This window comes from Pongo abelii, chromosome 1 (genome assembly GCF_028885655.2).
Source record: "Pongo abelii isolate AG06213 chromosome 1, NHGRI_mPonAbe1-v2.0_pri, whole genome shotgun sequence".
Taxonomy (NCBI): Eukaryota; Metazoa; Chordata; class Mammalia; order Primates; family Hominidae; genus Pongo; species Pongo abelii.
The window spans coordinates 45,764,474-45,777,615 of NC_071985.2; the positions used below are offsets into that span (position 1 = coordinate 45,764,474).

A 13,142-nucleotide genomic window follows, 5' to 3' on the forward strand; every position below is an offset into this window, starting at 1 on the left:
AGGGACTTTATTTTGTTTATCCGCAGTGCCTGGCACCATAAATGCTTGTTAAATGAGTGAGTAAGTGGATCAATATCCAAGGGGGAGGAGACAAGATGACAAAAAATGGCTAAAGAGAGACCTCTCACTGATCTTGGTGAGTGCAAGCTAGTTCAGTGCTAGATTTGATTTAGAAAAAAATAAAGAGGCTCGGTGTGGTGGCTCATGCTTGTAATCCCAGCACTTTGGGAGGCTGAGGTGGGCGGATCACCTGAGGTCAGGAGTTCAAGACCAGCCTGATCAACATGGTGAAACCCCATCTCTACTAAAAATACAAAAAAAAAAAAAACCAAAAAAAGAAAAAAAGAAAAAAAAATTAGCTGGGCTTGGTAGCACACACCTGTAATCCCAGCTACTTGGGAGGCTGAGACAGGAGAATTGCTTGAACTCAGGAAGCGGAGGTTGCAGTGAGCCAAGATCCCACCATTGCACTCCAGTCTAGGCAATAAAGAGTAAAACACTATCTCCAAAAAAAAAAAAAAAAAAAAATGCTAGGCGCTGTGGCTCATGTTTGTAATTCCAGCACTTTGGGAGGCCAAGGTGGGTGGACCACCTGAGGTCAGAAGTTCAAGACCAGCCTGACCAACATGGAGAAATCCCATCTCCACTAAAAATACAAAAATTAGCTGGGTGTGGTGGCACACGCCTGTAATTTCAGCTACTCGGGAGGCTGAGGCAGGAGAATCCTGTGAACCCAGGAGGCAGAGGTTGTGGTGAGCCGAGATCGAGCCATTGCACTCCAGCCTGAGCAACAACAGCGAATCTCCCTCTGCAGGGGAAAAAAAAAAGAAACATATTTGCACTTTAGGGGTGTGGATAAATTTGTCTTTGTTGCAGATACAAGTGGCTGAGCCTGATGTGAAGCCTGCCAGCACATGTCTTGGTATGCAGTACGCGTTCAATACATACACAATAAGGCTACATTCCAGGGAGATAAAGCAATGAAAGAGAAATTTTATGTAGACATTCTTCAGTGGTTATTAATAGCAATTAGATGTGAGAGCAAGAATGGAAAGAGTGTCAGAGTTGGAAAGACTCTTAGGTTCCAGAGCAAACTAGGTTCAGGGTCAGCATTACAATACAGGCCTTCTAATTCCCAGACCAAGTTCTTTCCACGACACCTTGGATGAGACATCTCGCTTCTCCTCTCTAATTTTATGCCATTCCACTGGGTTAGATCTCTGCATTCCCAAACAACTGCTCTTTCCATCATAAATTTCAACGCAGAAGTTTATCATTCCACTGCAGAATCAGCTAGATAATAGTCTCAGCAGGCTAGACTACAGTCATTAAGCTTTGCTGAATTTTACCTGTGCATGCATTGATAATTGTAGTGGTAGATAATTGAGACAGGATCCAAGTTAGGCTTGCTTGTTTGCTTGAACACAATTTGTTATATTACCACTCAACTTTGGACCATTTGTTTTGTTAATTACAATCATAGCATTTCAGAGTTGGCAGGGACTTTAAGGATGAACTAGGTCAGTGTTTTTTGTTTTTGGTTTTTTGAAATGGGATCTTGTTCTATCACCCCAGCTGGAGTGGTATCATCACAGCTCACTGCTGCCTCAACCTCCTGGGTTCAAGTGATCCTTCCACCTCAGCCTTCTGAGTAGCTGGAACTATAGGTGTGCACCACCATGCTTGGCTAATTTTTAAAAATTAATTTTTTTTTGAGATGGAGTCTCGCTTTGTCGCCCAGGCTGGAGTTCAGTGGCACAATCTCGACTCACTATAACCCCTTTCGGGTTCAAGCAGTTCTCTTGCTCAGCCTCCTGAGTAGCTGGGATTACAGGCATCCACCGCCATGCCCAGCTAATTTTTGTATTTTTAGTAGAGATGGGGTTTCGCTATGTTGGCCAGGCTGGTCTTGAACTCCTGACCTCAGGTGATCAACCCACCTCGGCCTCCCAAAGTGCTGGGATTACAAGCGTGAGCCACCATGCCTGGCCAAAATTTTTAATAGGGATGAGGTTTCACTATGTTGCCTAGGCTGCTCTCGAACTTCTGGCCTAAATCTATCTTCCTGCTTTGACCTCTCAAAGTGCTGGGATTACAGGCCTGAGCCATTGCACCCAGCTGGTCAGCGTTTTAAAGTCATTTTTTAAAAGCTATAGCTGACCTGGGAGCCAATAACATTTTTTCTTTTTCTTTTTCTTTTTTTTTGAGATGGAGTCTCACTCTGTCTCCCAGGCTGCAGTGCAGTGATGCAATCTCAGCTCACTGCAACCTCTGCCTCCTGGGTTCAAGCAATCCTCCAGCCTCAGCCTCCCAAGTACCTGGGACTATAGGCATGTGCCACCGCGCCTGGCTAATTTTTTTTAGTAGAGACAGGGTTTCACCATGTTGGCCAGGCTAGTCTCGAACTCCTGACCTCAAGTGATCTACCTGCCTCAGTCTCCCAAAGAGCTAGGATTACAGGTGTGAGCCACCGTAGCTGGCCCAAAAACATTTTAAAAATGTGCTATTTTTGTTGAACACCTGTCGACCCTAAATTATCTCTCAGGAGTTCCTTTCTGATCTTCAAAACGTAATTTGAAAATCATTGATGTACTTTAATGATCTGCTTGTACAGATGGGAAATCAAGCTGGTCAAGAAGCAGAGTTGAGGTCAGGGCATTTGTCTCCTGCCTTCCAATCAGCTGCACATCAGAATCTTACTCTAATTTTGCCATTTTAGCTCCTCCATCAAAGAGTAAGCAGAAAAACGTTTAAACCCCTTCCTTTCCTACCAGGTCAGCAGCAGCAGCAGCTCAATTCAAAAGGTTTGATAGGAAAAATGTAGGAATTCTTTTTTTTTTTTTTTTTGGAGAGAGAATCTTGCATGTTGCCCAGGCTGGAGTGCAGTGGCATGATCTCGGCTCACTGCAACCTCCGCCTCTCGCGTTCAAGTGATTCTGCTGCCTCAGCCTCCCGAGCAGTTGGGATTACAGGTGCCTGTCACCACGACTGGCTAATTTTTTGTATTTTTAGTAGATACAGGGTATTGCCATGTTGCCCAGGTTGGTTTTGAACTGCTGAGCTCAGGCAATCTGCCTGCCTTGGCCTCCCAAAGTGCTGGGATTGCAGGCGTGAGCCACTGCACCCAGCAGGAATTTTTTATTTTTATTTTTATTATTTATTTATTTATTTATTTATTTATTTTTTGAGACAGGATCTATCTTTGTAACCCAGGCTGGAGTGCAGTCGTGCAATCTAAGCTCACTGCAACCTCCGCCTGCTGGGTTCAAGTGATCCTCTCACCTCAGCCTTCAGAGAAGCTGGGATTACAGGCATGAGCCACCATGCCCAGCTAATTTTTGTAATTTTAGTAGAGATGAGGTTTCACCATGTTGGCCAGGCTGGTCAGATGCAGGAATTCTTGACTTAAATAAAGGGTTTTGGATGATCATGGATATATTTGTTCTTCTCTTAAGCATGGTTAAAGGCAATCTCTAGGTACCAGTCCAGCTCTTCCCAGTCTTACTCCCTCTTTCAAATGAGTTATCATATATACTTGCTTTAAATAGGTGAAGACATGAAGATCTGGAGTTATAAAACACAAATCAGTCTTTCAATGTAGTGTTCCTAGGTCTAGCATAGCAAGAAAGCTTAAATCAATTGTGCTGTGTTTGGAAAAAGAATGTGCTAAAAGGAGATGGTCTATATGTCCTCTGTTATAGGAGACACCAGAGAAATCAAGTGATGCTTAAACTTGAACACAGGGCCCAGTTCTATTCTAGAGTAGATACAGGCCAGGCATGGTGGCTCATGCCTGTAATCCCAACATTTGGGAGGCTGAGGTGGGAGGATGGTTTGGGGCCAGGTGTTTGACACCAGCTTGGACAACATAGTAAGACTCCATCTCTTAAAAGAAATTACAGGCATGGTGGTGCATGCCTGTAGTCTCAGCTACTTGGGAGGTTAAGATGGAAGGATAACTTGAGCCGAGTCTAAGGCTGCAGTAAGCCTTGGTCATGCCACTGCTTTCCAGCCTGGGTGACAGAGCAAGACCCTGTCTCAAAAACAAAAAAAAGAGTAGGGACAGATATATTCCCTGTGAGTGTAATGGCATTAGCCACTCAGACAGTTCTATTGTTTCCCCTTGCTTAGAGTTCATGAGCAGAAGTTAAATTTCTGATTGTAATCTGGCTTTCCAAATATGTAGATCATTTCAATTCTTTTTTTTTTTTTTGAGATGGAGCCTTGCTCTGTCACCTATGCTGAAAGGCTGGAGTGCAGTGGTGTGATCTTGGCTCACTACAACCTCCGCCTCCCGGGTTCAAGGGATTCTTCTGCCTCAGCCTCCCGAGTAGCTGGTATTACAGGTGCACACCACCACGCTCAGCTAATTTTTGTATTTTTAGTAGAGACAGGGTTTCACCATGTTGGCCAGACTGGTCTTGAACTTCTGACCTCAGGTGATCTGCCCACCTCAGCCTCCCAAAGTGCTGGGATTACAGGCATGAACCACTGCCTTCTGAGCTAGCATTCTTGTTTTGACACCAGCCTTTTAGAAGGCAGCGGGAGGCCATTCTAAAGAGACTGCTCTCTGTTATGTGCATGTCTTCTGAGGACAGGGAGATGATGCTGGGCCCGGAAAGTATTATTTGAAAAGAGTTTCAGAGAAGTAAAGACTTGTTTATGATTGGTTGTACATCAGGACATAGGCAAGCCCAGAACCCAGAAGCTGCTACCTTTCAAGCTGAAAGTTTTCTGTCTATGAATCTAATAGGTCAGTACCTCTCATGGCTTAGGTTCATGGTGGAGGTAACTGGATGTTAATGATCCTGCACAGAAATGGTAACATGTTTACATGTATTATTTACAACAGAGCTTCAAAATTATTTGTTGGTGAAGGACATGCCATTCTCATTCTCCTTCCTGCTTGTAGTGACAAGAAGGCCACGCTTTAACAAACCCAGGTCAGGGGCTGGTAAATATCTCACTGGAGCCCAAGGAGTCATCTTCTTTGGATTCACCACAGAGTAGGTCAGGGAGCTGCCTGGTCATGTGTATACTTTGGGGGAACCAGGTGGGCTTGGTAGAGAGCTTCAAACTGATGACCACAGGGAGATGATATGGACTAGTGGAGAAAGGGGAGACTCACAAACCATTACAACAGATGGAGGGCAGTCTGGGTGTGGTGGCTCATGCCTGTATTCCCAGCACTTTTCGGGGGCTGAGGCAGGCGGATCACCTGAGGTCAGGAGTTCGAGACCAGCCTGGCTAACATGGTGAAATCCTGTTTCTTCTAAAAATACAAAAAATTAGCTGGGCATGGTGGCGCACGCCTGTAATCCCAGCTACTCATTAGGCTGAGGCAGGAGAACTGCTTGAACCCGGGAGGCAGAGATTGCAGTGAACCGAGATCACACCATTCATTGCACTCCAGCTTGGGCAACAAGAGTGAAACTCCATCTCAAAAAGAAAAAAAAGATGGAGGGCAAAGCTATTATTCTTTTCTAGCACTGGGGTAAGGGAAAAGAATGGAAGAACAGAGTATGCTCTTTTCCATAGTGACCTAGGTCCAAGTTGCTGAGCTGGCCTTTACATTCTTTTGAGCCAACGCCTTAGGATATAGTGGTCTCTGCCAGAATGATACATAGGAGGTTCATTCTTCACCATTCCTTACCATATCCTGGGGTTAAGAGGTGTGGATCCTTAAGATCCTCTGTTTGGCATGGCGGAGAGGAACAGATCTGTGGCCCAACAAAGACAAAGTGTGGGTGAGAGAAGAAATAGAGGGCCAAGCTTTAGAAAGGACTGTATAGAGGTTCATATGTGTTACATCCTTTTCAGCAAGAGTATTTAGGAGGGAAACTACAATGGAAAAAGCAGACTTTCTTTTCTCTTCTTTTTTTTTTTTTTTTGAAACGGAGTCTTGCTCTGTTGCAAGGCTGGAGTGCAGTGGTGCGATCTAGGGTCACTGCAACCTCCACCTCCCGGGTTCAAGTGATTCTCCTACCTCAGCCTCCCGAGTAGCTGGGACTACAGGCGCATGGCACCATGCCCAGATAATTTTTGTATTTTTAGTAGAGACAGGGTTTCACCATGTTGGCCAGGATGGTCTTGATCTCTTGAGTTTGTGATCCACCCACCTCGGCCTCCCAAAGTGCTGGGATTACAGGCGTGAGCCATCGTGCCCGGCCTATCTTCATTTTTGTTTGTTAAGTTCATTATTTATTCTCCATCCCCTATTTTAAAGAAACTAAGTGGGCAATGTGTTCAATGCCTGTGGAGAGCAACCTAGGACAGAAAAGAAAAGTGGGGATAAGATCTCAGATCATTTAAGTCTTTTTCTTTTCTTTTTTGAGATGGAGTTTCACTCTTGTTGCCTAGGCTGGAGTGCAATGGTGCAACTTCAGTTCACCACAACCTCTACCTCCCAGGTTCAAGTGATTCTCCTGCCTCAGCTTCCTGAATAGTTGGGATAACAGGCATGCACCACCACGCCCGGCTAATTTTTGTATTTTTGTTTGTTTTGTTTTTTTGAGACGGAGTCTTGCTCTGTTGTCCAGGCTGCAGTGCAGTGGCGCGATCTCGGCTCACAGCAAGCTCCGCCTCCCACGTTCACGCCATTCTCGTGCCTCAGCTTCCCGAGTAGCTGGGACTACAGGCGCCTGCCACCACACCCAGCTAGTTTTTTGTATTTTTTAGCAGAGACGGGGCTTCACCATGTTAGTCAGGATGGTCTCAATCTCCTGACCTCATGACCTGCCCACCTTGGCCTCCCAAAGTGTTGGGATTACAGACGTGAGCCACTGCACTTGGCTGTATTTTTTTTTCAGTAGAGACAGGGTTTCTCCATGTTGGTCAGGCTCATCTCGAACTCCTGACCTCAGGTGATCCGCCTGCCTCGGCCTCCTGAAGTGCTGGGATTATAGGTATGAACCACTGCGCTTGGACCTTTTTTTTTTTTTTTTGAAACGGAGTTTCACTCTTGTTGCCCAGGCTGAAGTGCAATGGCATGATCTTGGCTCACCGCAACCTCTGCCTCCCAGGCTCAAGTGATTCTCCTGCCTCAGCCTCCGAGTAGCTGGGATTATAGGCCACCATGCCTGGCTAATTTTTGTATTTTTAGAAGAGATGGGGTTTCTCCATGTTGGTCAGGCTGGTCTCGAACTCCTGACCTCAGGTGATCCGCCCATCTTGGCCTCCCAAACTGTTGGGATTACAGGCATGAGCCACTGCACCCGGCCATAAGTCTTTTTCAACCAGGGCTAGCTCCTCTTTCGGAACCAGCCTATTAAAATAGCCAGGAGAGTTTGGAGCTTTTCTTAAAGTAATTTGGGGAATGGACAAGGTCCTTTCCTCCTTATGATGTGTGTGTGTGTGTGTGTGTGTGTATTTTAGAGATGGGGTCTTGCCATGTTGCCCAGGCTGGACTTGAACTCCTGGGCTCAAGCGATCCTCCCGCCTCAGCCCCTTCACCTCCCCAGTAGCTGGGACAACAGGTGTGAACCACTGTGCCTGGCTCCTCCCTGTGATATTTTAAAAGAGGGTTGGGGAACTTGGTCATGCACCTGGATGAGAGCTGCAGGAAGGAGTTGTCTCAGATATGAAAGCTCAGAATGTAAATGACCTGCCAGGAAGCTGTTTTGACCTGAAACTGGGGCCTAATATGAGTCTCTAGCAAGATTCAATTAATGAGAGACATTTTTTAAACTATAGGGAAGGGAGGGGGAGGGTGGAGAACCCAAGGGAAAGGCAGCTAATGTAAGGGAAACTACTTCTCCTAAAAGACATTTCATATAAAACAAACCAAAACCAAAACCAAAAAACAAACAAACAAACAAACAAACAAAAAAAAACAAAAAAAGGAAAGAAAAAAAGCAAGGACTGCCAAGACTGCCTCTTTCTTATTCTTCCAAAAGCTCCAGCTCCTGAATTGTGGATTCTAACCAAGGTGGGTGGAGCAAAGCTTGCACTACACGGGAATGAAGCCAATGCGAGGGCCCAGAGGGGAGGGAAGCGTTTGTCAGTCTGGTGGTAAGCTGAATTCTGTGCCTGTTTAAATGGGGTTGTCCTTGTGGTTGTGGCATTTCCCTTCTCAACTTCAAAAGACAATCAGTGGCATTACCCAAAAGTGGAGACGCATTGAGGACAGCACAGTTACAAGTGGGCATGAGTTTTTATTCTCAGTGCACAGGAGTATTGGTTTCTGTTCATCAGCAAAAAGCTTTATTGGTTCCAACAAATTATCCCTTTTAAAACTCCTTCTTCTGGTCTCAGTGGAACAACACTTTGAATTTCAGATTCGCCAGTTTATAGCGTTTTTTTTTTCCTAAGAACCATATAAATACATGCAAAACCTTGTACATAGAGCTTAAATAATATCAAAATGCAAATATAGATTGGGTGCACTGTTAAGCTGAATTGTAAATTATGGCAACACACACTGGACTGGGGTATACGTTGCTTTGATATCACCATTTGTTTGTTTATGTCATGCAGACCACAATAGTCAATCTTTTGTTTTTTCTTTTTTGTACAAAAATACCAGTGCTTGTTATACTAGTTACTAAAAGAAGAAGATACTCAAAATTCCTATCTGTGTGCTAATTTGAAAAGAACAACGTAGATAGATTTGTTGGCACATATATATGGCATATTCACATATGGCATATATACACATGGGGAGAAAACATGAACCAAAGGCCAATTCAGTTATGGGAGCTCATCTCCTTCCATCTCTCCTAATCAAGAGCAAAGGGAACAGCAGGCCTAACAGCAGGGTTGGGAAGGCAAAAGGACTGGCACTGAACTAAGTGAAAGGGCGTCTGGTCTATTCAGAGGAAGAGGCTGGAATGGCTTAACAACAGCAGGCATTTATAAGTGCCCACCCTCACCAATGCATTGGGGGTGGTCCCTAGATATGAAAGGTGAGGAAGTCTCTGCATACTGTGATGGTACCATGGGCTGCTTTAATTGTAAGGCAAAGGAAGCAGGAAAGAAAGGAAGGGATGCATTTAGAGGCTTTTCTGCACAAGTGAGTGTGCCATGCTCCTCTGGGTTTTCAGCAGTGAGGTAACCATTCAGATTTAACCGTGCCAACTCTCCTCTCTGAAGCTCAAGGGGAAGAAGAAACTCAAACCCTAAAGAACCCACAAGTGTCCAGAGGGATTTCTAGGTGATCTCTCTCTTAATCCCTTTAGGGATAGGAGAGTCATTCCAGAGGACAGATGATACTATGGGAAGGACCTAGCCTTAAGACTGTCACTCAGGGCTAGAACCAGCCATTGTTTTATCCATTTAGAATTCTGTCCCCATTTAATATATTGCACAAAATCTTTCTAGGGGAGTGAAGGCATCACAAATAAGATCCTTGCACAAAAACTCACTAATGGAAAACTCCAGGGGGAACAGGAAATAAAAACCATGAAAAATGCAAACCCCAAATCAGAGTATCCTTATAGACCAGGAGATATTCGTGTCTTTGATACCACTCTGCCAGCTATTCTTCAAGAAAAATCCAACAGAGGCCCCTAATCCTAATGACTAGTCAGGAAAGAGTCTGTCCGTCCATCTGCATGGTGGGGGTTGGGGGGAAGATTCATTTCCTGACAGCTGTGTCCCTTGCTGGGTGTTTTCCTGACTATCCACAGTTTACTACCCGTTTTTCTAGGTTTATCAAGAGAGGAAGCTAGGATGATACGTTCTCCTTCTCCCCATCAGACCCTTTTCAAATCCAAAGCACCATTTTGGGGAAAAGTGTTATTAACTTATGCCGTATTTACCCACTGCCAGTTGGATCAGTGAAACTGAATAGAAAAAACTTATATAAAAAACATATGCACATAGACACTTAAACTTATTTAATTCCATATCAACAAAATTTATATTAAAAAAGTTTAGAACCCAACAATTTTTTTTTCCCTAAGTATAAAGATGGCTGTTTGCAGAAAGAAAGTACAGTGTATTGGTTTTAAAACCAATTACAAATATACTAAGTCACCTGTCATGCCAAACAGCTGGTTATGTGCTCCCTTCCACAGGGCTACGTGACGGCACTTTATTTTAAATCCTTTAAACAAAATACATATGGCTGACCCAAAAATATCAGTTTCTGATCTAAAGAAAACTATAATTTTTGCATATATTTCTATATTTTCTCTTCTATTATGGAAACTAGAACACAAGAAAGAAACCATTGACTTTTAAAAAGTAGACACAAGCCCTCAAGGGTAACCTGTCAGGCACCATGAGAGTCATTTGTGAACAGGAATGGTAAAATAGCCTTCAAAGCTCGTTATTGGCTTGCTATTTAAAATGATCTGAGGTAATACAAGATTTGATAGAATTAAATCTTCTAAAGTAGTTGATGAATATATACGTGAAACCTAACACCTTGGGTGAGCTGTTTTTTTTCCCCTATGAGTATTTAAGACACAAAAAAGAATTATTGAAGCATGTACGTTTTACAAAACCAAAATCAAATTTGCTTTCCTATTTCCTATGATGATGGATTATGTAGTCATGGGGATATGTAGGGGGCATTGTTTCTTTATGTTTCCTACTGTGGACAGCTCAGGTGAAAGGGGTGAGGGAGGACAGATCCAGAAGAAAAGGCTAGGTGGATCAGGTCATTTTCCTCTCACATGGGAATTTGGCAGTTCATACGTCCCCTCTTCTTGACTCTCATCACTCTAGAAAGAGGGGTGGGCTTCATTTATCTAATGGGAGGTGAGAGTCAGGGACATGAACTGGCCCCTGCACAGAAGTCAACACCAGCATGGATACAAATGGAGCTCCTGCAAACATGGCTCCACCTTGTGCCAGTAAGGAACACTTAAAAAATCTCCTAGCAAAGTCCCCAACTCCTGAGAGGCAGATGGGAAGGGGATGCTTTGGGCAATATTCAGGGAAAAAAAGGCACAGGGCTTTACTGGGCAGCAGCTGGAGCATGTGGCTGAAGGGGGGCTGGAGGAAGGGGGAGTGTGCCTGGTTGGGGGGGGGTCTTTTTCTCCTTTAAGTTGGCAAAATGTCACAGGGGCCTCCCACTTTGGATACATATTTTCAAAATCAGAATATTTGAGAAAGGCTGGGACCTTCTCAGAGACAGGAAAAGTTGTGACATGTGGCAAAAAGTAGAATCAGAAACGAGAGAATGTCGAAGCTGTTCCCCAGGCACCTAAGCTCAAGGTTTCTGGCCCCTGCAGGAAGGTTTTCTCAGATCATACTAGAATGGCTCTTTGGCCTCTCCCAAAGCTTCTGAACACTCATTCCCCAACAGTCAGGTCCTGCCCTGGAGAGCCTTGGCAGATGGCTTTGAAAGCAGTGGTCACCCCAAAGAGGAGCCCACAAAAGTCTGCTTTGATGGTCTGTCTTGTCCTAGATTTGGCAGCGTCTGGTCCTCAATATCCAAGCCCAGTAAGGGGGCAGGGTCATACCCAGTTCATTCTTTTGCCACCACTTTAGGAATAAGAGAAAGCTCAGGCTTTCAGGTAAAAACTGTATACCGCACATATGCAACCTTCATGGGCAAGGCTGATCTCCCTGGCACTTAAGAACCACATACACTTGACAAGATGGCAGTTTAAAAGCAGAAGGTAACCTGGCAACAACAGAGAAATATTCTTACCAGCGCTTAATTGCTTCAAAAGGACCCTTTTAACAAAGAAACTGGTTGGATTCTGGAACTAAATCAAGGGTTCTTTTGGGCAAAAAGGGAGAAGGCTCTAAGTTTACACAATTCATCCACATCCTTTCCATTTTCTTAATCATCATAAAAAAAAAAGGAAAGGAAGGGAAGACAAGAGACAAAGAACCTTGGAGAGGTTTGAATGAAAGGGCAGAAAGAGTTAGAGGCCTACAGGCCTTTAGGTGTAAGTTTTCAAAGTGGGAAAAATTGAAAAACAATCACACTACTGGCAGATTTTATACATTCCAACTCTACCGCAACATATTTCACTTGGGGATATTTGTCTCCCTCTGAACCCTCAACTTAGCTTATAAATGGCACAGACTTGTAGAACAAAATCCAGAATTCAGGAGATGAACATCGGGGAGAATGTGGGGTGGGGTGATGCCAAGACGATTGTCATCATTTCTTTAAAAATGACAAGTGGCTACCAAGGAGTAAATTCTACCACGACCTGCCTGGGGTTTGACTGGGCCCCGCTACAAACCCCAAGTCAAGCTTAAGTTGAAATCCTTGTAAGTCTGTGCTCTTGCCTCTTCGTGGTCAGGTAGAGGTTCACTTCACACACACTGCTGTTCACACAACGGCTGACATGACGATGAAAAGTCCCATCATCACCTCATAGATGGGACAGACGAAAATGGAAATAGGGAAAATAGGGATGAGAGTCAGAGAAAGAAAATTCAAACCGATGTCTCTAGGCTCTGTAGAGAGCTGTCCGACTGGGGGAGCTGCACTTGGTTGCAATCCACCGCATTGTTGTTTGTATTGGCGTATGGAGTGACCTCACCATCCAACAGGAGAACCCTAGTCCCAAACTTAGAAGCCTTGTCAGGATTTTCCTCCTCTTCCTCATCCAGGAGTGGTGTTCGTGGCAACTCCTCATCTATGGCGAATTCAGGGTGGGTCATGAAGCTGTGGATGGACTTTTGGTTGTAGGGTTTCTGAATGCTTTCGTGGAGGGAACTATGGAACGCTTTGACCACTTTGATCTATACCAGGGGAAGGAAAAGGAGGATGAGAAAATAGGGAGGTGAGAATTGGCCGGCAGAACAAGGAGATGGTGGTTTTAGGAGAGAAACAAAACCCAGACTATAAAACATGACTGCTCAGCAACCAAAACCAAACACACATCAGAAGAGATCATGGGGCACTAGAAACATCACATGGCTCAACTTTCAAGCAGTGGGGTGGGCTGGGGTGAGTGACGGCAACTAGGACGTTTTGAAAGCTGCATTAAAAAAAAGTAGAAAACCCAAAGCAACGTTAGCATTCCCAAACAATCTACTTTTAAAATGAAACAGAAAACAAGAAGTTTCATTAGTTCTTTTAGATGGAGGGCAAGGACACGGGAACTAGATGCAAATTCATAGCCAAACTTAAAAAGATGATTGAGACATGTGGATTTCTGTGCTGAGGCCAAACATTTTGTGAATGTGGAAAAATTACGCATTGAGGTTTAGTTATCTATTTAAAGACC

General features: G+C 44.3%; 1 protein-coding gene across 8 annotated transcripts in view; it reads right to left on the reverse strand.

The window, feature by feature from the left end:
- Nucleotides 1-8,133: 8,133 nt before the first annotated feature.
- Nucleotides 8,134-13,142, reverse strand: part of ATP2B4 (ATPase plasma membrane Ca2+ transporting 4) — a 116,977-nt gene continuing 111,968 nt past the window's right edge. For all 8 annotated transcript variants that reach the window (XM_063716633.1, XM_054522671.2, XM_063716636.1 and 5 more), the window contains one exon: nt 8,134-12,654. In XM_063716633.1, coding sequence (XP_063572703.1) covers nt 12,629-12,654 — 26 coding nt within the window. In that variant the 3' untranslated portion in view covers nt 8,134-12,628. The remainder of the gene's footprint in view (nt 12,655-13,142) is intronic.